The 23,913-nt window shown below is 38.2% G+C and overlaps 1 protein-coding gene across 1 annotated transcript in view; it reads right to left on the bottom strand.

Annotated features, from left to right (window-relative positions):
* CLIP1 (CAP-Gly domain containing linker protein 1) overlaps positions 1-23,913 on the bottom strand; it is a gene marked incomplete at both ends in the record, with an annotated part of 34,738 nt that overhangs the window by 3,165 nt on the left and 7,660 nt on the right. The window contains 13 exons of the mRNA XM_029086010.1: positions 1,897-2,017; positions 4,994-5,100; positions 6,685-6,822; positions 8,057-9,985; positions 11,008-11,223; positions 11,319-11,484; positions 12,116-12,272; positions 13,287-13,370; positions 13,599-13,656; positions 14,634-14,750; positions 16,072-17,016; positions 18,566-18,670; positions 22,877-22,909. Coding sequence (XP_028941843.1) covers positions 1,897-2,017; positions 4,994-5,100; positions 6,685-6,822; positions 8,057-9,985; positions 11,008-11,223; positions 11,319-11,484; positions 12,116-12,272; positions 13,287-13,370; positions 13,599-13,656; positions 14,634-14,750; positions 16,072-17,016; positions 18,566-18,670; positions 22,877-22,909 — 4,176 coding nt within the window. The remainder of the gene's footprint in view (positions 1-1,896; positions 2,018-4,993; positions 5,101-6,684; positions 6,823-8,056; positions 9,986-11,007; positions 11,224-11,318; positions 11,485-12,115; positions 12,273-13,286; positions 13,371-13,598; positions 13,657-14,633; positions 14,751-16,071; positions 17,017-18,565; positions 18,671-22,876; positions 22,910-23,913) is intronic.

Below are 23,913 nucleotides of genomic sequence, written 5' to 3' on the forward strand. Positions count from 1 at the left end.
GCATTTTTAAATGACACCATTTTGCTTTTGTTCCTTTTGCCACAACAGAGCTGCCTGGAACACCAAATGCCTCTTCCAGTCTTTTATGAGGCTGTGCAGTTCACTGGACCTAAAGACACCATAACCCAAATACGCACCTAGAAAATGCAACAGATGGCATTCCCATGTCTCCACGATTCAGATGACGTCCTCCTCGCAGAAGAGGACATAATGCAACACAAATGGCTGAAGAAGGCACACAGATTGTTTCTCCAAGCTCTAGAAGATCTTCCAGATCTTTGATCTTGGAGCCAGAAAAGGCCACGGTGCAAGTGAACTGAGAATATTCCAGTTTGCAAGATGATGGGCTAACACCTGAGCTTCACTGACAGAGATCTCTATCGTGGCCATGAGAGAAGGATCCCTGCTGACAGATCCATGGGCTGGATGCAGACAGCAGGACGCAGAGAGCTGGACTCCTTCACAAGGTTGTCTGGAAACAACAGAGGCCACACAGCCTGAGACTGCGGTGACCGCTGCCAGCCTCTGCCTGCGGGCTGAAGGGTCCCTTCCCTCAGGGACTTACTCTGACTACATACAACAGGCAGAAAGATTTGACCAACGCTGATGAATCCTTTTCAAGTTACAACTTTTTCTGAAAATAACAAATTGCCTCAAAAATCCTGAAATAATTTAAGAAAACATGTGGGAGTGGGGAGCTGAGCTCCCACTGGCTGCTGGGGATGACGGCGCTCTCTTACCACACCACTACTCAGATGCAGCATGAGTCAGTGCTTGAGCCCACACGTCTGGGGCTCTTGTTAATCATCTCCAAAGGCTCTTTAGGATGAAGCAGCTCGTGCATTACTCCTGTCAGCAGCCAAAAGGGTTTAGAAACTGGCCAGATCTGTAGTCACCCATCCTTAGTCTTTGAAAACAAGACTCTTAGGGAAAAGTCAGCCTCTTGGTTTAAAAATATCAGGCTTTGTTGTAGGACAGGAGAGCTGTGTTCCACTGTCACTGGGAACAGGCGTACCCCTCTTCTGCACAAGTGCCATCTCAGAAGGGCAAGATATAAACTCACGTCTTTTAACCTTTTTGCTTTTGTACTTGATCTTCCAAAGATGCCGTCATGTTATCAGCTGTTATCAGAACTGCTCCACAAGGAATAAACCCACCATATCTAATGGCTGGAAATCTAATTTCTTTTTTGACAAGTACCAGTGTTATAAGCTGTATAACTAAGCCCATTCTTTTAAGGTTCCAACAACATACTGTAATGCAATAGAAAAAAAAAGAAAGAAGAGAGTCTTTTTTCCTCCTAGAAACTACCATCAACAAACCATCTTACATCAGTTCTAGTCCTCCTGTGCCCACTACCTGGCTGCAGTGCTGTTCCTGTGCATGCACCATAGGAAGTTGAAGTATACACGTGTAAGCACTTTGTAGAGGCAGAGTCCAGTGAAGTAGTATTAAATAGTATTCTGAAAAACATGCTAAATATCTCTAAAACCATCCTAAATACCACTTTTTTTTTTGTGGGAAGGGAGAGCAGGAATAAGGAGGAGAATTAAATAGCTAGATTTTCCTTAGAACTGAGGAGATGGAGATTTCCCCAGTTGTATAACAAAATTACTCCTGACAGAAATAGCAAGTGTCTGTTAATACGTTTGGCTAAAGCACATTTAATTTCTGCTTATTCCCCAGCCTCCTAAGTATCCTTCACGGGTTACATAACCTCCTGCCAGCCTGCAGCTGTAACCTCCCCAGGCAGGTGGCTTCCAAATTTATTTCAAAACCTTCTCAGAACAACTCATCTCTCAAGCACAAACATGCAGTGCAACGTCACCCGGCATCAGCGGAAACAGCACGCGCAGCACCTTCCCCACAGGTCAGGAACCGTTCCAGCCACTCTACCTTCTGATGACTTGTGACTTCGTCCCTGCTCCTGCCCAGCTCCTCGGCAAGTTTCACGTTCTCCTCTTGCAAAGCTGCAAGCTGCTGGGACTTCTGAGCTGCTGCCAGCTTCAGCGCTTCGCTGCGAGGACAGAAAGTGCATCGTTACCATAGGAACGAGAGAGGCAAGAAAAAACTGTGGGAGAGATTCAGCTTCACAGCTTGGAAAAATACATCCAGGTCACGTGTCCAACGGGATCTATAATAAAGGTGACAATCTACACCTCAGATGCACAGGGACAGGTTTAACCCTGAAAAGCAGCAGCAGCACAAAACTCCTTTCCTTTAAATGTCTCAGATACTCAAAGAAATGGAAGGTGAGTTCAGACTGCTGGTTCTGCATGCTGCCAACCCTCAGAGATACAGGGGAGGGTTTGACAAGAGCACTGGCAAGGCTTATAGCCTGGACTTTCTCAGAGGTGAACTTTGTAGCCTGAGGTAAAACATAAGAAGAAAAAAAAAAAGGGGAAAAGAAAGGGGAAAAGAAAGGGGAAAAGTAACCTTACAGTTCTACTTATTTAAATACTCCCTACAAGATCTGACATCCAAACAGAGGAATGTACAAGATCACAGGAGGCAAAACAAGAAAGTATCTAATTATCCCATTATTTTAACAGATACAAAACTGAAAATGAGACAAAACAAAAGCTGAGGAAAAAATGGATTTACAGGTTTCATCAGCCTGTGCTGCTACCAATATGTGTGGTTTTCTTAAAGTAAGTTTATTTTCAACAATTTTTTTTTTAAATCCTTTGCATGCCTGCCTGTAACACAAGTGACTAACACAGGGTTTTATAAGATTTGACATCTTTCAAAAAATAAAAAAGATACGCCTCATTTCATTAAACAGTAATTTTTATGACTGTGTTTTGTTTTCATAAAAAGGAGTCTCACAACTCCTATGTGCCAGTATTACAGAGTTCAACCCTGACTGGAATATTAAAAATACTTCTATGACTGTGGGAGGCAGAAGAACCCCTAAGTCAGAAACTTATTCAAACACTTCAAAAGACAAGGACTCTGTGGCCTATTATTGGGCACATTTAAACAAAAGGAAGCCTGATTTACTTTGAGATCAGCGTGTGATATGAGTAAGATTTTCCAACCATTTCTTGTCTCTGGTCTCACCTTGACCCTTTTCCAATCCACCAGGACTGGACTGAGCAGGCGAGCTCACATCACTGAACATCGATTCCCATTATCTTGGTATGAATCTACCTGCTGATGCAGGAACGTACCTATTTTTAACCGTGATTGTTTGCTGAACTGCAGCACTGACCAGTTCTGGTTTTGCTTTTGGCATTAAATTGCAGATTCAGGGCATTGTAAAAAAAAGTCACCCAAAATACTGGGGTCAGTTTGTGTGAAATGCTCCCTTGTGCTTGGTGCCAAGGAACTTTAAACCGATAGCTGCAAGTGCACTTGACAGTATGTGGTAATAAATGAATACACGACATCCAGCCGGTGTTTCTGCTTTTCTTCACCCCAGTTTTCCAGGGAAGGCTCTTTTACAAAGGACACCAATGTCACTTGAACATCCCTCCGCCTCCAAAAGACGCGGCTCAAGGGGCAGCAGCATGTCCCAGCTACAGTCACAGCTCCTGTGGGCAACATTTCCCCTCTGCTTCGCAAAGGCAAGGGACCACCTTCATCCACGGACCTCTCAGAGGTGATCTCTCTGCCCACATTACTGCTGATTGAGAAATGCTTATTATCAAGCTAATTCCTTACTCTAATTAAAAGAAGACAACTCACAAAATAATTATGACAACAAAGATCAATTAAAAAACTAGACAAGCTTCCACTTATCCACAATGTCTCTTACCACTGATGATCAGAGACCACATTCAGCAATAGTTTATGACTAAGATTAACCTTAAGAAAAAAATAATTAAAAAACCCCACAGAACGATCAGGATCATGAGAACACCTGTCAGTGCTGAAGATTTTAAAGGAAGCACCTTCTATAAATAACTTCTGCTTGACAAATTACAGTCTAATATATTTTGTCTTTCCATGATACCACAGTCTGCTAACCCCTTGCTGTTCCACCATTAGAACAACTAGTCTGGAAATAATTATCTTGCTTTGGCATTTCCCATGAGCACTGAAGCAGGTAGGAATTGCTCATGGAATGAAATCCTGCCTTTCTCAAAGGAGGCTGCTGTCTACACAACCATGCAGGTTTTCAAAAGCAAGCAGTAAAAACTGTCAGTCACATGGAATCCGAGTATTAATTCTGTGTGCTGATTTCCTTTGTGCCCTGTCTTTACCTCAGTGGTTAAGAACTGTCACAAAATGACTCATGGAACTAACAATAATAATAATAATTAGTCAAAGCTGCTCTTAGCTATTAGTCCAGCTCTCACTACATGGGTCTAGAAATTCTTCTGGGAGTGCAGGTGATTGTTGATCTCTGATCAACAGAGACGTGATTTAGTGCATTACATCTCTGAAATCTGGGGGACACGCAGCCCCTGCAAGGTAGCAATAACCAGGCTTCATCTCAGACACTTTGTAGTACATAAGAGGTACTTCCTCAAATGAAGCATTTCAAATAATGAGCAATTAACTCTAATTTTACATTATGGCATTTATATTGTACCAGTTAGAACATCAGTGCATAGTGGGGCAATGGGAATAAACTGGATAAAGTCATCAATGAAAAATAAAAGCAGAACCAGATTTTCTATAAAAAAGCCACATAAAACTACTTAACGCTCCAAATGTACCTGTAATTAAATCCAAACAGATTTTCTTCATAATAAAGCTTTTAAAATAATCTAGTGCCCTCAGGTGGCAGAACTCTGTACTTCCTGCAACAAACATTTCAAACAATGCTTGAAGTGAAGGACTTGTTTCAATGCCCTTCAGCAACCCAGGAGCCACATTCTGATTTCAAGTTCTATGCCTGTCAAACTGGTATTTAATTTTGATCTAATATCTGCTTTATAAGTGAGGATACCAGAGAGATACTGAAAGACAATTTTTCAAAATAATTAAAAGGAAATGTAACTACAAAGGAATGGTGTGACAGATTTAACACTGAAATACTTACAATTCTTTCTTAAGTTCTTCCACTTTCTTGTTCTCCAGATTTAGAAGCTCTTTTGATTTATTAAGTTCCTCTTCATTTTTCAGGTTGTTTTGTTTAAGCATGTCCAACTTAAAGAGGAAAAAAAAAACCAAACCTCATTACACTAATGAAACTATACAGTTCTTAAGTGTAGCACTCAGAAAAGAGACTCAGCAAAATGCAGGCCTGAGCTGAGCTGTTCCACTTTTTCATCTTTAGTCCTCAAATTAACACAGTCTGTTTATACTGAGAAGCATTTGTCTAACAAAAAAAGTTACGAGACTTTCTGCATTCAAGTCGAGCAGCACAAAGAATTAAAACTCCATTGAAGAGCAGTTTACAGTATTCAGATGAATACACCCCGATATAAAAGGTAAAGCTCCAAAGCATCTCCATTTTAAATGCCATACAAATCCAAGCATGTTGTGGGTTGGTTTTGGTTTTTTTTAATCCAATGGTTGTTGCTAAAATTAGCTGTTTCCTTGATAGTTGCTCCTCTAAGAAGTTCTGCTTTACCATACCTTAATTTCTGAGAAACAGTAGGCTGAATGTTGTGCTTGCACCAATAGGAAATGAATTCCTTTCAGAGATCTCGTTGCATGGGACAAATTGTTGGATATCTACTTACTGAGCCTGCATCTACCACGTAAACACCACCAGCTTGTGAACCTTATTTGTTCGTGTTCAGTGACACATTATATTACATAACAGATAATCTGCAGCCCTTCTCGTGGCATTACAGGACCCTGTGGATTTTTTTTTTTAAATCCAGAAAGTGAACCCCTGCCATTATGAACGTCACCGCTTTTAATTCTCAAGTCATCAGATCTTGTTGGAAATCATTCCCGTTTCAGCACAAGCTGTGGCGTTTACGATAGCCCAGCTGTTCACTACCATTATTACAAGAGCTGCAAAGGATGAAAGAGCCACCAAAGAGGCAACAGGCTGCTCAAGATCTGCAGAAAAAATGCCAGTTTGATGTTAGATGAGATACATGGGCGAAAGTGTGAAAAAAAACTGGTAAGGACATTTTTCCCTCCTTCAAACCCTAAAGTACCACAACGTAGTGGGAGAACACAGACTGAAGAACAGGTCCCCAGAGGAACACGCTGGACTCTGAAGTTCTTTGGGACCACTGTGCTCATGTATTTGTGTAAGTACATAACTCAGCAGTGAGTTAGGAGCACTGTTACCCAGAGCTCTGCAACACTTCCTCAGTGTGAAGTTGCACCCCATACTTACAACCAGGGGACGGAGTGGTCACATCTAAGCAACTCAGCCAAAGCTGTACAGCAAGACTGATTAATCCTCAAGTCAAACCCATGTCTCCTGATTCTGTGATCTGCAAAAGCTGCTGTAGCATCTAAAACTCCTATTACATATTTTTTTTTGTTGCTGCACCAAGATTTAAGGGACATGACCTTATATGCTGTAAAGTGTTTGAAACCACAAGCAAAATACAAAAGCACATGGGTCACATGGCTACACAAAGCACGCAGATTTTCCATCAATATGCATGCATCTAGTAAGTCTTCACAAGCCAGCCAAGACTGAGTATTGTGGTGGGAGAATGACAGAATCCACTCCTGCCTCAGCTAATTCCCAGTAATTCAATGGTTGTTCCTTACTAACTAGGCAAAGCTTTTCATATAAAAGCATTTAATTGTGATTACTTCATTCTGTAGCTTCTCGTTTGTCTGTCTAGAGTTCTCCAAAGAGGCCAAAGTTTCAATCTTTTCTTTGTGAATGGCATCCTTCTCTTTGGTCACCTTCTCCACAGTCTGGAACACATCTTCTGCCATTTTGGCAGCCTGTGTATAAAAGGGCAGTGAGGAGGAAAAAACAAAAGTATTACCAAAGGGATCTCTGAAAGCAAAAGATAAACCACAATACTTTATGCACAGCTCCGCAGTCTGCCAGCTGCTTTCCAATCAAATAAGGACTTCAACTGGAGAATTTATTTGCATTTGGAAGCTGCATAAAGTATAAAAATAAATGGACATGAGAAGATTCAATTCCATGCAGAAATAGATCGGAACCCCATGCTTGTGTCATCACTGGGGAAGCCCATTTCTTCTTTTTTAATTCCTGGGTTTTTAATTACCATCTCTGTGATTGTTCTAAGACTTCTAACCACTCTAGACAGTAGTAGTTCAACAGATATTCACTTCCAACAGGCTTCTCTATTTTCAGAAAATGTGGAATTATAAAAAGCTGTTAAAAATTTGAAAAAGAATTAAAAATTAAATAGGAGATAAAGCCAATTATCACATTATTTCAGTGTTGCTCATTATGCCCTCATAAAAAGAAATATTTCACAAGGATATTAAAATACCTAGGTAGGCATAATACCTTCCTATAGGATACCTTGATTCCAATTGGTATTCAAAGTGTTTTTGTGGGCTTCAAGCCCCAAAAACTGAAATTCAAAATACTTTACAGAATTTGTTGGTGGTGAATACAAAACACTTCTGTGAATAAAAAGAACACCAGAGATGCCAATGTCTTTAACAGACTGGAAGTTCAATAATATGAATTTCAATGGTTCTCTTCTACTGCTTTTTATCCAATTGCACTTAGAGGAGCAATACATTGTTTTGTTGGGTTTTTTTAGTAACTCAAATTTGTAGTTTGTTGTAATTTAACATAAAACTGCACAAAGACCTACTCCACATCTATTACTACCCTAGCTTTCAAGCTGCAGAGAACTTCAACAAAACCAGCTGCTCAATTTCTCCTACCAGATTCAGGAAACAAAACTTCCTTTTATTCACAGTTTACGTTGTTTTCTTGCAACATTCAGCAACAGCATAGGCTTTTGTATTTAGAACTATTTTTTAAAAATATTAAAGTGTCTTTCAGACTCACAGTTACAACTTGAAAAAAAACCAACCCAAAGTAACATATTGAGAGAGACCATAATTCCAGCCTGTTTATACTGAGATGAAGTGCTGATTGTGCAATGAAGTGCAGAGAGGAAGCCATGGGGTTAGTGCTCAGTATTAGTACAATCATACTTGATGGTTTAACTCTGTGTTTCAATACCTCTATTTTTTCTGCTACTGTTTGGGCCTGGAGAGTCTCAATTTCTTTTAGTTTCAAGGCCAGATTGTTCATCTCCTCCTGCAGCACCTCATTTTTGCCCTGAGACACCAGCAATTTGCCTGAAAGGTCACTATTAGTTTGTTCTAAAAGTGCTACTACCTCGTGCAGTTTATAATAATCTTTGGAGAATTTCTCCTTCTCTTTTAGTGTCTCTTCCTTAACGATGACCAGACTCCTCTGTTCAGCAAGCAGGCTGTCATTTTCCTGAAGTAACTTTATTCTCTCCTTCTCCATCACCTCATGACTGTTTTGAAGATCATCCAGCCTTTCACAGACACAGCTGTGCAAGTCCTGGAGCTCTGCTTTGGATTTAGACAAGGAAGCAAAGTCACTCTTCAGTCGTTCGATACTGGAAGCAAGCTGCTCTGTCTCTGCACAGAGGGTTTCATTTTCTTTAATTACTTCTGCCAGTTTAGTTTCAGATTTTTCTTTCTCCTGAACTAAAAGTTCTTTCTCAGTCAGCGAGTCTTTATTTTTCTCTCTCAGTTCTTCTATCTCCTTCTCCAAGAAGCTGATGTTGCTTTGAAGTTCCATACGTTCCAACAAAAATGATTCCTTGTCCAGTTTTCTAGCTTCCTTTTCTATGGTTAAGTTTTCTTTCATAATCTCAACCTCTGCATTTAATTTCTGACACTTATCTTGCAATTCAGTCCTCTCTCTGGTCAGCATTTCCCTATCAGAGGAACAGGTTGTGAATGAAGATGACAGGACCTGCTTGGCATCTGACACAGCAGCCAGTTCATTTTCTAATGTTCTTTTAGCATCCTGGGCCTCTTTCAGAAGATCTGAAAGGTCACGCTTACAGGCTATTAGCTCTTGATTTTCTTGAGTCTTCTTACTTAGTTCTTCCTTGAGGGCTTCAATGGAATCTTGGAGCATGGTATTCTCCTGGGCCAGAGCTCTCTTGGCTGAGACCTCCAGTTCATGTTCTCTCTTCATATAAGAAATTGCATTTGCAGAAGACTTGTTTTCATCGAGAAGCTCTGCGTATTTGTTCTCCAATTCATTCTTCTCTTGAAGAAGAACTTCATTGTGCTTTTTAAATTGCAACGACTTACGAAGAACAGATTCCTTTTCTACGTTCAGTTTGTTTATTTTCTCAGTAAAGACTTTCTCAGCAAGTTCCTTCTCAGCCTGCAGACTCCGATGTGACTGCAGCAGACTGTCCATTTCATTTTTTAAGGCTATATGTGTATTTTCAAGGTCTGAGTGTTTACCTAGGGCTGAATTTCTCTCTGCAGTCAGAGTTGACACTTTTTGCAGTAGCTCTCTTTGATCTCTGGTCAGGGCCTCACAAGAACTTTCCAGCTTCTGAATAACATCATCTTTGTATTTAACAATTGCATCTTTCTCTTCCAAAAGTTTCTTCTGATAATGCTGCAGTTCTTCCCGTTCTTTGATATGTTTCTGACATATCACATCCATAGCAGTTTTGTTGCCCTGAAGTTCTTTCAACTGTTGGAGCAAGGCTGACTCTGAAGACCGGAGAGCACCATTTTCTTGAGTTATCTTCAGAAGCTCTGCCTGTGTTGCCTCTATTTCAGAGAGTAATTTGCTTTTCTCAGAAATTAGTGCCATTTTTTCTGTGCTTTCCTGCTGGCTTTTGGCCTCAGCTTCTTCCTTCTGCTTTAGGATTTTTTTATTTTCTGAATTAAGTTCTTCATTTATTGTCCAAAGTTCTTCTTGGTCTTGTTGCATTAATGAAATCTTTGATTCCAATTCTGCAAGTTTTGATAACAAGGAGTCTCTCTCTAATTTTAAAGTACTCCCCTCCTGTGCCAGAGTCTCTTTTTCTGATATCAAACCCCTCATCTTGTCTGACATTAGTTCAATCTCTTTTCTGGCTGATGCTAACACAGAGCTTAAGGACTAAAGAAATAAAGTCAGGGAGAAGGGGGGAAAAAAAAAATGAAGTCAAGCAGACAAATGAGAAATATGGTTTAAGGGCAAACAGAGCTATTGTAATTCAAGTTTTTAAAAAGTGTATACACTGACACACAGTCCCTGTGAAATTAACTGTCAACAGCCACCCTGATATTTAATTACAAAATACCCACCATCTGCAGGAAAACTTTTCAGAGGTTAAATAAAAGATTGTTTGAAGGTACCTCCATGCAAGACTTAAAAACTACTCTCAACAAATTTTCTAAATGTAAATTACTCAGAAAAGAGGCACAGAATGATTTCATGAGAATCTAAGTGAATTAAAATGCAGGGAGTTATATTAGTTACTAATTCTCAAATGCACCTTCTATAGCTAATTCTCTTCATGATTCTGTCCACAACAGACTGTCATAACTCAGTTAATTCAGAACACATCAGTGCTGTATTTAAAGTTATCCTGTGTGCCAGTTTATACGCCAAATACTTTGCTAAAGCATAAAACAAAGATTATAGCAAATAACTAATGAGGGATGAAAGCAAGCAGCAATGTCAAAGAAACAGGAGAAAAAAAAAGAAAATTACTAAAATTACTAAAATTACTACTTACTAAGTAGTTGCAGATAATATGGGATCATATTACAGAACAAAATTTCAGATGTGTAACACTGCTAAATGAAATAGTTCACAACATATGTTATTTAAAATTAATTCATTTAAAAAACAGATGATAACATTTGGCTCCAACTGATTGTGCTAAGCCAGATATCTATGAACATAAAATGTTAACATCAGAGAACCATATCTCATGGATTCCTGTGTAATCTAGAGAAGACAACCAGTTAGTTGTGTGTGCTTCTCTCCCTAAGCAATATTAATCTACCCTGGAAAAGTTCAAAAAGAAACACAGCAAAAATCCTGCTAAGAAATAATGAAACCAGGCAAAAACCAGCGATCCACTGAAACAGATTTAAACTGCAGTTCCTGGCAGAGTAACAAAGTATACATACTTTGGCCTGTTCTGCTTGCTTTTTCAGCTCCTCAGCCTGTGTTTCTAACTCATCATTTTTCTTTTGCGCAATTTTCAGTGCCTCTTCTGCATCCAGCAGGTTCTGCTTAAACCCTTTGATATCTGCATCATGTTTAGCAATCATCTCAGAAGTTTCTTTCTCGTACTTTGCCTGAAGATCCTGATATTGATTTTGACTAGTCTCGATCTGCTTTTTCTGAGAGAAGATAAAACAATTGGAACACGGTTAAAGAAGCAGCAGTACAATGTTGTGCACCATAATTAGCTAGTGCTTTTTAGAGCTCTTCTTACCATGTCTGTTAGTTGATCCTGCATATTTTTCAGTTCTGCTTGATGAATCTTGAGAGTTTCTTGCTGACTCTGCTCAGCTTTCTGTGTTGTCTGCTCCACATTTTTCTGAAGCTGAACAGCCTTTTCATTTGCTTTTGTAAGCTCAAGTTGTATTTGCTCCAACTGCCTAAAAGACCAAATAAAAGAACATCACTTTTTGCTGACAGCACGACACAAGCACACAGATGAAAGAGACTAAATTATGCTGCAGTTCTATATTCTGTCCAAGCATTTAGAAAGAAATTTAATTATTCAACATAGCTAATGTTCTGCTAAATTAAATATACACAAGTGAGACCAAGCACTTGCTCGTGTGCAGAGCAACACAGCTGCCAGTTTGGGGTTTTGTAAAGGTAAAGAGCAACTATTCTACATAATATTTTTATTTGAAAAAAAACACATTTTCTCTTGCTAGTCAAAAATATGACCAAAGTCTTATATATATCCAAATAAACCAAGCTTATTAGGTAATCAAATAATTAAGAATCACAATCACAAAACAGTCTAAGTTATTAAAATGTTCATTTACTCTGGACAATGAGAAGCATGTTACATAAGAATTTTAGAATTACAAATGTTAGATGCTCTTCTAATCACTCTGGGGACACTTGTTTTGATTAATTTCATTTGATAGAATAAGTTCACTTGTCATATCAATGTGACACTCAGGAGCATCTTGTTCAGGTATTTACAAAAAGCTAAAATGAGAAGCTGAGTGCATGAATTAACGTGAAAATGTTCTGACAATGATGGAATACCTTTCTTTTAACCGGAGCTCATCATTCATTTTCGTAAGCTGGGCAGAGCTGTCTCCTGAAGACTTCATGATCTCTGCAATATCATTTTCAAGCTTGGCTTTAGCTTCCATCAGTTGCTGTTCTCTCTCTTCTCGCTCCTTCAATTTCTTCTCCATCACTGAGCAAGACAAAGGTTAGCAGTCTAGTAAATTTAAGAGAAAGGGTATGCACAGACTACCTAGTGAAGAACTATAAATGGAGCAATATTGGTGCTACAGACCTTGCAAATTACCCCTTTAAAATTAAAACTTATGATTGTTTGAACTGTTAACTGTAGCAAAAGGTTAAGAACTCTTCAGAAATAGTAAAAACAGTCAAGAAATCTTTCTTTCAGAAGCGATTCACTCAGCTTCAGGTCACGAGAAGCTGATATAAGTTCTACCCATATCAGAAGGTAATCAAGCAGTATAACAAGAGAGGTATGCACATCGTACAGGCCAGTCAACTCACCAGCTATTTAGTAGAGCAGCGGAAGACAAACAATGCAAGCAACATGAAGCTACAGTGAAAAAATTACTCAGCCCAGGGCAGGCACTGCCACCAAGGGCAAGAGCAGTCCTTGAGATGACTTCTACAGTCTCAACAATGCCTTGAAAGGCTTGCTTACCAGGCACATAATCATTCTTAATTTCTTTCTACATTGGTTTAAAATTGAGATGCACAACTAGAAAGATACAGCAAGCCTCCCTCCTGTGCGATGGGAAGAAGCAGACAACCAGGCTCATGTACAGTCCTCAGAGAAAACACTACTTATCGACAAGGTTTCTGTGAATTAACTGTCTCGTGTGTTTAATGCTTCAGTCTGGTCCCCAAGTCTTTGCCTGGTATCTGACCATCACCACAGCATGATATCACTGCAGTGTCAAACAAGAATTTAACTACTGATTTGGAATACATTTGGCCAGGAAGTCTCCTGCCTTACTGCACTATTTCCTTAACATGATCATCACCTTGCTGGTCACTACACACAGTGCCACAAAAGCTGTTTTCTGCCTAGAGAAAAGGCTTTCTTTTGAAGGCATATGCAGTTGTGAAAGCATTACATACGATGATGTAGCGAGCTGAGCAAGGGGCATAGGAAAGCACAAAGCTGAAGCACTTTTCAAAACATTCCATTTTATTACTTCCTTACCAGTCAAACTAGACTTCAGCTCTTCCAGTTCTGAAGACATGAGTGCAAACTGCTCTTCTTTTTGCTTTAGTTTTTTTAGTGTTTCTATGCAAGTAAAATTTTGAAAACAAAGTTAGTAACTACTTAGATGCAGACAATTCCACCTGCTTGCAAGGTACATGACTCTTAAGAAGAGAGGCTGCAAGAAATCCTGCCCCTTCCATAGCTGTTGGAAGTGCTGTATCACCACGTGTAAATTTGAAAGTGCATGTAAAAAAAACCCTTTATTTTTGCAGCTTTGTAGTTCTTTGTTTAGTTTAGCAGCAGACATACCTTGCATAGTTTGTTGAACGTTTTCTGCTTCATCAGCTGCACTAGTAAACTTTTCTTTCTGAAAAATGGATAAAAACCTAAGTTCAGGTTTGGTTATAGCAGTGTAATTCAAACACCAAATTTATCTTAAGTATTTTTCAAGTACAAAATAGAATAGTCTTCACTCTTATCATAAATAGATCTGAAGTTTTTGAATTACAGTTTAGCACAGATATATTCAGCAACATAAAGCAAGATTTTCCCTTGCCTTGGTTGCAAGCAAGTCCCTAAACACTGAAAATAACTTCTCCATCAATGAGCATAGCAACAGAACTGCAGCCACAGAGTCCAGTGTAGGAGACATGACTTCTGGTCTCAATGCAAGAAGCAATTCATGCTGCTCAAAGGCTGCACAGAGGACATCTGCAACCCTGTGATCAATCTCATACCAGTGTTTTCCAGCTTTACCAGCAGGAAGAGATGCTAGACTGTGAAGAAAAGGGAGGATATTGAGGAGGATAAAAAGCAAGACTCTTCCACCAACTTCAAATGTTTACTGTGGCCATGGAAAGATTTTATGACAGGGCCAGTAAAACCTAAAAGCATGTCTTTTTGTTACTAACTCTGGTGGAGCTTCTCAGGAAAATCCCACCCAACTATGGAAAATGAGAAATCAGATGAAAAACGTCTTCAAAACCCATTTGTACGACATGAACAGCAAGCATTAATTCATACGACAGTTATAACAAAGGGCCACGTGTTCTTTAATGAGTAGTCTAAATTGAAACTACATGCTGCTTTTGATTTGGTTTAGTATTTTCTCTAAAATCCATAAACAGATGAGTTCTACTAAGACAAAACACCTAATAACACAGAATTCAGGTGAAATGCTCTTTTCATTCAGAGACGGATCCCATTAGTCATGAGCCTTTGTCTTCTCTTCAGGAGTAAAATAGCTTCGACTTTGCTCAGAGTTGATCCACAGATTTCAATTACACTCTCACCATGAAAACCCAAATCCAAAGGATAAAGTCAAAATTTTTGGATATTACTCACCAAAACTTGAAGTTCCTTTTCCAAAGAATCTTTTACTTGATTTACTGCACTCAAGTTTTTCTCAAGGTCAAGAAGCTTTTGCTCTTTGCCCTGCAGTTCTTTGGCCAGATTACTAGCCTAACAAAGATGATGAGATGGAGTAAAATAAAATTACAAATATGAATGAAAAAATAGGAAAATGAAAAGTTGAATCTGAAAGAAAAAACTATAATATTAAAATCACAGTAAGATGAAAAATAAAAAAAAACACTGACAAAAAAAAATATGTTAACTGAGTGAAGCTGATTTCCACTGATGACTACATACATCACAGTACTAATTGCATCTTGGAATATGTTTAAAATCATTAAAATTTAGTTCTCTTGGAATTAATGGTGAAAACATTACTTAATGGCAGATGCTTCTGAGTATATTAAAAATTTCCAAACAAAGTTACAGCATCAGTTGAATTAGTAGCTTTGGTTTTTTATTGTTTTAATTTTTCACTGATAAGTTTAGCATCTCTGTTTCAACTGGCTATGCAGACCAAGATGCAGATGGAAATGTAATTTTTCAAAAAGCTCTGTACCACACCCAGGGTGTAGTGCAGAAACTCACTGTGACTTCAAAAATACAGTCAAAAGTCGGTAGAAATCTAGTATCTTAGAACCATCTGTGAAGGGTTTAGGAAAGCTGTTTCCAGTTAGGTTCCACAATTAGAGCTCTACTTTGTCAGGTCACGCATAGATTGGGGGTGTGGGGGAACCCCTAAAATAAAATGATATCTTAGCACTTTTATTCCTAGCTGCAGTGGTGGAACAACTTTCAAGTACTGAATGCCATGCTATCAGCTTTAAAGAGACATTTCATCCAAAACCAAGAAAAATCCTGGTTAAATCTATCACATTGCAGTGTGTGCTTTAAAAATGCTGTGAACCAGCACCTAACAACATCACTGCACACCCTTATCTTAAAGAAAAGTTCCACTAAGATCTTTTTTGCTTTCTTTGGTTTCTAATATACTCTTGCATCACCTTGTTTGATGAGAGGCAAGGTAGTGAAGGTACAGAGGAAATATTTCCCCACTGAGCTCCGAGTCACTCTATTTAAATACCTCTATCATCAAAGGTTAAAAACTTAAGATGTCTGGATTCTTCTCCCAAATAAGCCAACAAACTCACTTTTCCATAACACAAAGCTTTCAGCAGAGGCATGCTGAAGCCTGCAGCAAGGAAGTGCAGAATTGTTTTTGCTTTGCTTAGTGGTGCAGATCGAGCTCTAGAAACCTGTTGTGAGATGTGACCCGGTTAACATTTTCTCTAAACCTCCTCAGGTGGCACTAAGATATACATTCAATACAGATATTTTTTTCTGTGATGTATTTGCTGTAGCAGATTAGAACAGTACAAATGTAAAATAAAAGCAAAGTAAAAATAAAAGGATGGATGTTGATACAAACCTTGCTACTTTCATCAACCTTTTCAGTCTCTAAATTCTGAATTTGTTTCTCAGCTGCCTCAAGCTGCTTGCTAAGTTTCTGGATTTCCAATTTACCTTCAGAATTGGCTTTCTGAAGTGCAGCAAGGTCCAAAAGCTTTTCTTCAGCAGCTTTGATCTGTGGTGTAAGACTATCAATAACTTTGGTTTGTTCATTGTACTTGACTTGCAGTACCTCTAGCTCCTTTACCTTTATTTCAGCTTCCTGTAATTTGTTTAAAGTGTCTTCCATTTCTACTAGATGCTGATCTTCCACACTTTCCAGTTTGGTCTTCAGGCTTTCCAGGTTTTGCTCTTTCTCCTCTGTGACTGCCAACAGTTTTGCTTTCAGTGATTCAATCTCTTTTAAATGAAGAGATCTTTCATTTTCCTGCTTCAGTTTTAAATTTGACATTTCATTTTCATAGTCTAATTTAATCTTCTCAATCTGAGTCTTTAACTCTGCAAATTCTGCTGTCTGAGCCCCTACACCTTTGCTGAAAGAAGCTTTTAGTTCTTCCATTGCTTGCTGATGGGAGGCAATTGCAGATTCCAGCTTTGATTTCCACAGCTCTATTACATCTGAATTCTCCTTGTTGGCATGATCAAGCTTAGTTTTCAAGGATTCATTTTCTTTTGCCATTCTCTCATTTGAAGCTGAAAGTGACTTGATCTCTTTCTGCAATGCTTCTTCACTAATTCCAAACTTCTCTTTCAGTGAATTCATCTCATTCTCATGTTCTTTGCTAACTGCTGCCATTCTTTCTTGCAAAGAACTTATTTCTTGTAACAGTGAAAGAGAAGTGTCCACATCATCAATGTGTTTACTAGACTCTAATCTCCCTCGAAGCTCAGCTACTTCCTTCACCCGCAATGCTAGATCTCTTTCTAGTTCCATGATGCGAGATTTTTCTGATACCGTGGCCACCTATGATTGACAGCATTTTAAGAAAAGAAGAAAGAATTATAAAAGGTATGTTCAATACAAAGATATTTAGGCCTCAGTGAAAAGAAACCAACGAGTGTTGCAAACTAACATCATTAGTGTATTCCTACCAACATTTTGGGTTAGAATACCTTGGAGTTTCATTGTCAACCTCTGTTTCTATGGAAATTCTGAAGAAACCTTAGAGTAAAGGCAAATGCTGCCTTTATGTGGAAGGCTGTGAAACAAGACCAACTGTTTTTTCATTTATGTATAAACTATTGCTTTAAAAAAAGGAAGAAGGTCCATGTCTTTGTATTACATGCGTATTATATTCTTCCAAAAGGTGGACTTTATTTGTGTTATCTAGAAATAACAACTTGCTCAACAACTTACAAACTACGCTTCTGTAGATTATCAAAGTTTAACAGAATGTTTCTCAGAACCTTTTTAAAGCAGACTGAAAAAGAAAGAAGCCTGAGGTCTTTATTTGTTGAAATAATTGCTTCCAAATTAATCTCAAGCCAGCTATGAGACTGTCAGAAAAAACTACAAACAAATATTTAGGATACAAATCCTTTGAAACTCCTATTTCCATTCTACTATTCTCTCTGAAAAGGTGTCCTCACATTATCTGAGCTTTTCACTGACTGCTGAAGCAGCCTGTTGTATGGAAAAGCAGAGAAAGCTACCAAAATCATTTCAAATTAGGCAGTTACTGTTTCAACCTCCTTATAATCCCAACAGCCTGAAAAAGGTTATTACTTACCTGCAACTGCTCTTTAAAAGTACTTCTTATAGAGTACATTCCTGGCTTTATACTATTCATCCCCACCTCAACTTCAAGAAAAGCTGCATGTGTGAGCATGAATATACACATATCTATCTCTATCCTTAAGAACTGACATCTGCTGAACTTCTGACTTAGGACAAGGTATGTCCAGTAATATTTTGACAGACAACAGTCTTACTAATGCTACTGGGATATCCATGAAAAATTATGCCATGGGTGGAAAAAAAGAACTAAAAAGCCACTGCAAATGATGACTTAGCAAAGCAAGTAGAACAACAACAGTTGTTCTACTAAGAACAACTCAGAAACTAAGAACTAAGAACTAAGTACTAAGAGCTCAGAAACAAAGCCCCAAATACTAAGTTTGTGTTAAAAGCATTGGCACACTTAATCTTACTTTTTGTGGATTTAACAAACTTTGCTGCTTCTAAAAATGAACCACTGAACATTCCTTTACGTCAATTCACAGTCCCATTTGCTACTTTTGCCTTGGATTCAAATATTAATTTTGCAGTTTTAAGACATCTTACCTGAATTCTTCTGAAGAAATGAGTATACATACACAGGCATGCACACACACAACACCAAAGTTCAAAATTAAGGCTAATTTTTAAAGTGTTCCAGCTACACCTAGAGTAGGCACTGATCAAGGCAGGAGCAAGGATCTATTTCAGCATGTGTTATACCCAGCAGACTGTGTCATCAGAAATCTTCCACAACACAAATCAGTCTTGTTATTTAAATAGTGAAAACCATTACCCTAGTGTCTTCTAACTCCCTCTGGAGTTTGTCAGCTTTGGTCTTTTCAAAGAGCAGGCTCTGTTCAAGCTCCTTAATGCGGGCATGCTCCAGTTTGGTCTGCGTCTGTTAGTAAAAAGGGAAAGGAAGAGAACACAACGGTGCCACCATCACATGCCAGCACAAGAGGAGGGAGCCACATGCAGGCCGTGCTGCCAGAATCTTCTACCAATGATGAGCAGAGAAGATGCAGTGGATAAAATGAACAGGGAAATGCTATGGATGAGAAAGATGGACTCAAAGTGTGAATGGACTGACGTGGAAAAAAAAATGTAAAAATGTAAAAAAAAAAAAATAAATCACAAACGAAGAAATATGAACAAAAAAGTTTCATGCAGCCGAGTAGAAGTTATTTATCAGTACATGAAGTTTTCAGCACAAATTAGAATAGTTATGTAAAAAATACGTATGTGTGTATATATATATTTGTATCTGTTCTAACAGGATAAGTCCCTTTCCTTGTTATCCCACTAACATTTTTTTTTAATTGTATTTGGTTTATTTTATAAATTATTTCGTTATTAACCAGGGGAAAAAAAATCACCACTGAAGCTCAAGTGACAAATCAAAACTGTTTACCTTTTTTTTTTAAATAGTAGCTGTATCTCAAGTCTCAGCCATAAAAATCCTTTTGGCCAAGACATGGGAACACTGAGATCCGTTTGTTACTATGGCATGAATTGTTTGAACAGAAACAGAAAGAGAATGGTTGTCTATAACTGCAGAATCCTCCTATTCTTTTCCCCCTCCTCCTTTCAGGAGGGAAGCAAGCAACAAGTAAGATTCTCCAAAACGAGGTAAAGAAGTGAATCAGTCTGGTTGGTCTATAGTTACTGAAGTCTAAATACACTGAATAAGATGTAGAAGTAAGGAAAAAAAAAAAAGTAAGATCTTTGCAATTCCAATAAGTTCCTGAAGAGAAGCAGGAAGCAGATGAAATGAAGTAAGTGGGTACCCCCTGCCTTCTGCTTACAAAGGGGTAGAATTTTTAGCAAGACAACAGAATATTGGATATTCTGGCTTGATATCCAGGTTCTCACAGAGGCCCTGACGTTTGAGAGATGCAGGTAAAGTCCAGCAGCTAGTTCAAATCTGACTTGCACCTCTGAAGTGGAAAAAAGGGGAGGGGAAAAAAAGAAAAAAGAAATAAAAAACTGTAAGAACCAGGGGCCATGCTTATTTCTTAAGTGTCGAGATTCCAGTATTGTGTCAATCTTGCAGGTCACTGTTAGTTTAAATTTACTAAACAATCCAAATTAAAAGGTCTATGAAAGTCTACTGTTGCTTCACAGTGTCTTTTCCAAAAAGAGCAGCTTTTCAGGGCTGGCCCACATTGAAGAGTAAGGTGGATGTCCAGAAGAAGACTGAATGAAGTTGAAGATGTGTTTATTAACAGAAGAAGTTGCATCCATCAGTCTTGATAAAAGTTTTCCACACAGCTTAACTGCTGCAGTTAATTTACTGCAGTACAAAGTAACACAGTAACCCCCAAACCCTACGAACTGCTATGAACTGAGGAGTCCTGCATCCTGACCAGCTGCCCATTGAACACTGGATTGAAAGAACCCAAAAAGGCAGGAAGATGCATGAATAATTCCAAAGCTACACTGCTGCCAAAGCCAGGGCGCAGCAGTGTGTGCACAGCTGGGAGGACACTGCTGCTTCTCTGATCTTTGCAATAGGATATTTAAAAACCCCTACAGAACTGTGTTATTTATAGAGTGACAAGCTGATTAGTGCTGCCTCCAAACCAGCCGCAGCAGTTAAAGATCTTATGTAGTCTCTGCAGAGCAAGTGGGATGGGAATGAGCCTCTTCTTTTGCTCCAGCCTGTTCTCCAAACACAGTATTCCTCCTGACAGCATCAAGATATGTTCTTCCCCAAAAGCATGCAGACATCTGGCAGTTTCAAACATTTTAAAAACATTTTTCCAGCTGAAAACTGTTGGCTGTTTTAATATGTCATAACTAGGTTCAGAATACTAAAATCCACAAAAATTAAGAGTTGCTTCTTAGATTTGTCTATTTTTTGAAATTCCACACCAGATTTGTTTCTTTATCTCTGGAAGATCTTCAGTGTATACGAGGAAAAAAAATCCATGAGAACGCAGATTACTGTTTTTGCCTCCTACAGCCTTTGAAAATGGAAATAAGAATTCTAAGGGAAAGAACATTCTAAGTCATTAGAATTCAGTCCCCTCTCTGAGTCAGGTTAGTATTAGTTCTGATCCACAACAAAATTGTAAGTCTGAAAAGTAATCTATTTTTAAAAACTGAATATTCATACCTTCCTTGCTCTAATTCACCAAAGGGATCTATTAAAAACCAAGAAACCCCAAACCTGATACTTGCAAAATATGCTATTTTAAATTTTTCTATGCTACATAAAACCCAAAACACTTCAATCATTCATTCCATAGACACTGCTTTACTAGTGCAAAAAGCAGATACACCATCACCAATTACTGTGGGTTGTTATTTGTTTGGGTTTTTTTAATTTCATCTCTTATATATTACAAAGGAAAATAAGTTAAAATCATACCAAAATGGAAATAAAAGATTAAAAAAACCCCAAAAAACAAACAACCCCAAGTTCAGAGATCTTTGCTGGACACCTTTTTCCCCCCACTCAGGGCATAAGGGATTATCCTTTAAACAAGTGTATTTCCAAGGGACAGGCTCCGGATTCCCTGAGGTAAAAACCACTGCAAATTTTTGAATCACTCAAATTTCTCTCCTGATCATCTAGAGAGAAATGTCTAAATGATCATGTCCCTCTTTGAGAAAACCCAGAAGACAGTAAACTGAGAAGAGTAGAGTACTACAAAAAGAAGAAAAGAATTTGATTGTAAACCTTAGATGGAAAAGAAAAATGGAAAAGAAAAAAAAAAGCCAAAACCAAAAAGCAACAAAGGAAGCAACTTCACCTCCTCCAAAGCTTTGCTGTTAGACTAAGAACGATAGGGAAATGGGACGAGCCTTACTCTGCCTTGAACCTTAAAGAATTACACATTAAAAAAAAAAGGAGACCAGTCATCAGCTATTTTCAGCATTTGTGTATTCTAGCTACTTGTCCACTTCAAAATAAATGCTACTGCTAAGTTCTCCATCTCTAGGTCAAACTGTGAACTTGTGCTGAAGCCATAAATGCTGTTAATCAGTTCTAGGAAAAGGGCAAGATGACCTCCAGTCCCTTCGTGCTGGGATAGCAATCACAGGACATGACTGACTTTATGAAGCATTAGCCCAGAAACTAAGTGAGCACCTACTGCTCTCCTTTAGAGAGTGAAGATGTCCATTTTGAATGGAAAAATTAGAATAGGGAAATCAGGAGTATAAAGATAGGATTAAACAAGGAGTGCACAAAACAAGAGAAAGGAAGGGCACATGCAGATTTACTTCTAACACACCGTGAGCCTGATTGGAAGACTAGAGGAGACCCAGATCGCTGAAGTAGCTTCGCAAAAGGAACACCTAAGAATGCACAGCAGGAAACCAGTTTTAGTCTTGAGAACTTCCTATCGTGGCTGGGGATGCAGCAGAGGAGGGAGCCTGGGATAAATTTTCCTAAGTCCAATCAAAGAGAGGGCTTTTAAATTCCACTATTCTGAGCTATGGAAGCAAGAGGGCTGTTTAAACGTCTTGTAAGGCAATTTCTGTTATCCAGTAGCAAATATTTTTCCTACATAATTCAAAAGAGAAGCTACATGAAGATACAGTAAAACCAGACAGCTCTGCACACTAATTCTTTAGATATTTTCTAAATCAATCATCTCTCCCCTTACCATTTCATGCCAAAAAAACCCGAAACAAATAAGGGGAGGTGGGGAACATACCAAGTTTTTTTTTCCTCAGAAAAATTAATTGGCTAATTGCATATTGCATCTACTGAACAGCAGTAGGAGCTCATAGGAAAGCACGTTGAATCTTGTGAACAAAGGAACCAAAATCCTACATTTAAATAAAAGATGTTTCAAGATGTTTCAAGTCACTTTCTACAAGCTCCTGTACTCTTCAATTAGTTGCAAAGTTTTTGACCCTAAAGAATTCTAATGACACATTTGCCCTCTCTTCAGTTAATGGGGAATACAACGTTTAGTCATTACACACATTCTTGTTGATAAATGTTGTAACTGCTCTGAAAGCAACATGCACACAAATACTAGAGTCAATGTTTCAATAACAGATTATGCAGTTAGTGAATAAGTATAAGCATTTTCTGCACACAATCTGTTAACATGGGATGTCTGTGCACATTTAAGTGCCCTCTTACATTTTCTGTGTCTTCCGAAATCTGCCTCTTTCGCTATCAGTAAAATTAAAACAAACAAACAAACAAACAAAAATATTTCACCTGCAAACTTAGCACTATCATTCCAACACAAACAACAGGATACATTTCATTATCTTGAATTCAGTTTAAACTCTCCAAGCTATGCAGCTTGGCAAACCAGAGTCTTTAAGATAGTTTGCCATGACTATTGACTGATTTAACAACAACCAAAAAAAAATTAAAATTTTCCATGGACTAAACAATAAAAGGAGCATTCTATGAAGAGCCTAGATAGGTATCTTAAAATGAATGGAAGACTAAAATAAAAGAAATGTTATATGAAATGAATAATTTTCTTAAGGCTAGCACTTTGATCATAAATGGTTCACAGGAACACAAGTTAATTAATTTGTACTTTATGCTGTGCAAGAAGTTCTAATATTTTTCTGATTAGACAACAACAGAGGAGAACAACTAAAAAGTATCTTGCTTTTTAATTTGAAATTCAGAATAAAAACTGGCAGGGTTCAAATATCTGAGAGCAATCCTTCATTAAATGTTTCGTATTCCGATTCTGTAATAACACACGGTGTTTCAGCCCAACACTACAGTTACATAAATCATAGAAAGATGACAATTGTACACATTAGTTGCTGTTTAGATTTTGTGTACAATAACTCTCAGGACAAAACTTCTTTGCTAATCAGTCTTCCCTAAGGAAAGGACTAGCCTTCAATATTAATTTTTAAAGGCATAAATATTAACCTGCAATTTCATACCTTCAAAATGATTTTTTTGTTGCTGGTTACTCTTAAGCAATTTCAGAAACATTAGTAAGATATAATATAAAATACAGTATCAGAAAGTAGAGTTTGCTATGAATTAATTTAATTACTCTAAAGAACTGCAGCCATTTCACAGTACAACCCATGCTAAAGTATGTAACTGAATTCAGGGTGCAGTCCTGTAGCTTCAGGACAGGTAGCTCACTCAGGGACTGGAGAACCAAGAATCACTTCCATGTGCTTTGCATATGC

This window comes from Antrostomus carolinensis, unplaced genomic scaffold (genome assembly GCF_000700745.2).
Source record: "Antrostomus carolinensis isolate BGI_N321 unplaced genomic scaffold, ASM70074v2 scaffold18767, whole genome shotgun sequence".
In the NCBI taxonomy this organism is placed as follows: Eukaryota; Metazoa; Chordata; class Aves; order Caprimulgiformes; family Caprimulgidae; genus Antrostomus; species Antrostomus carolinensis.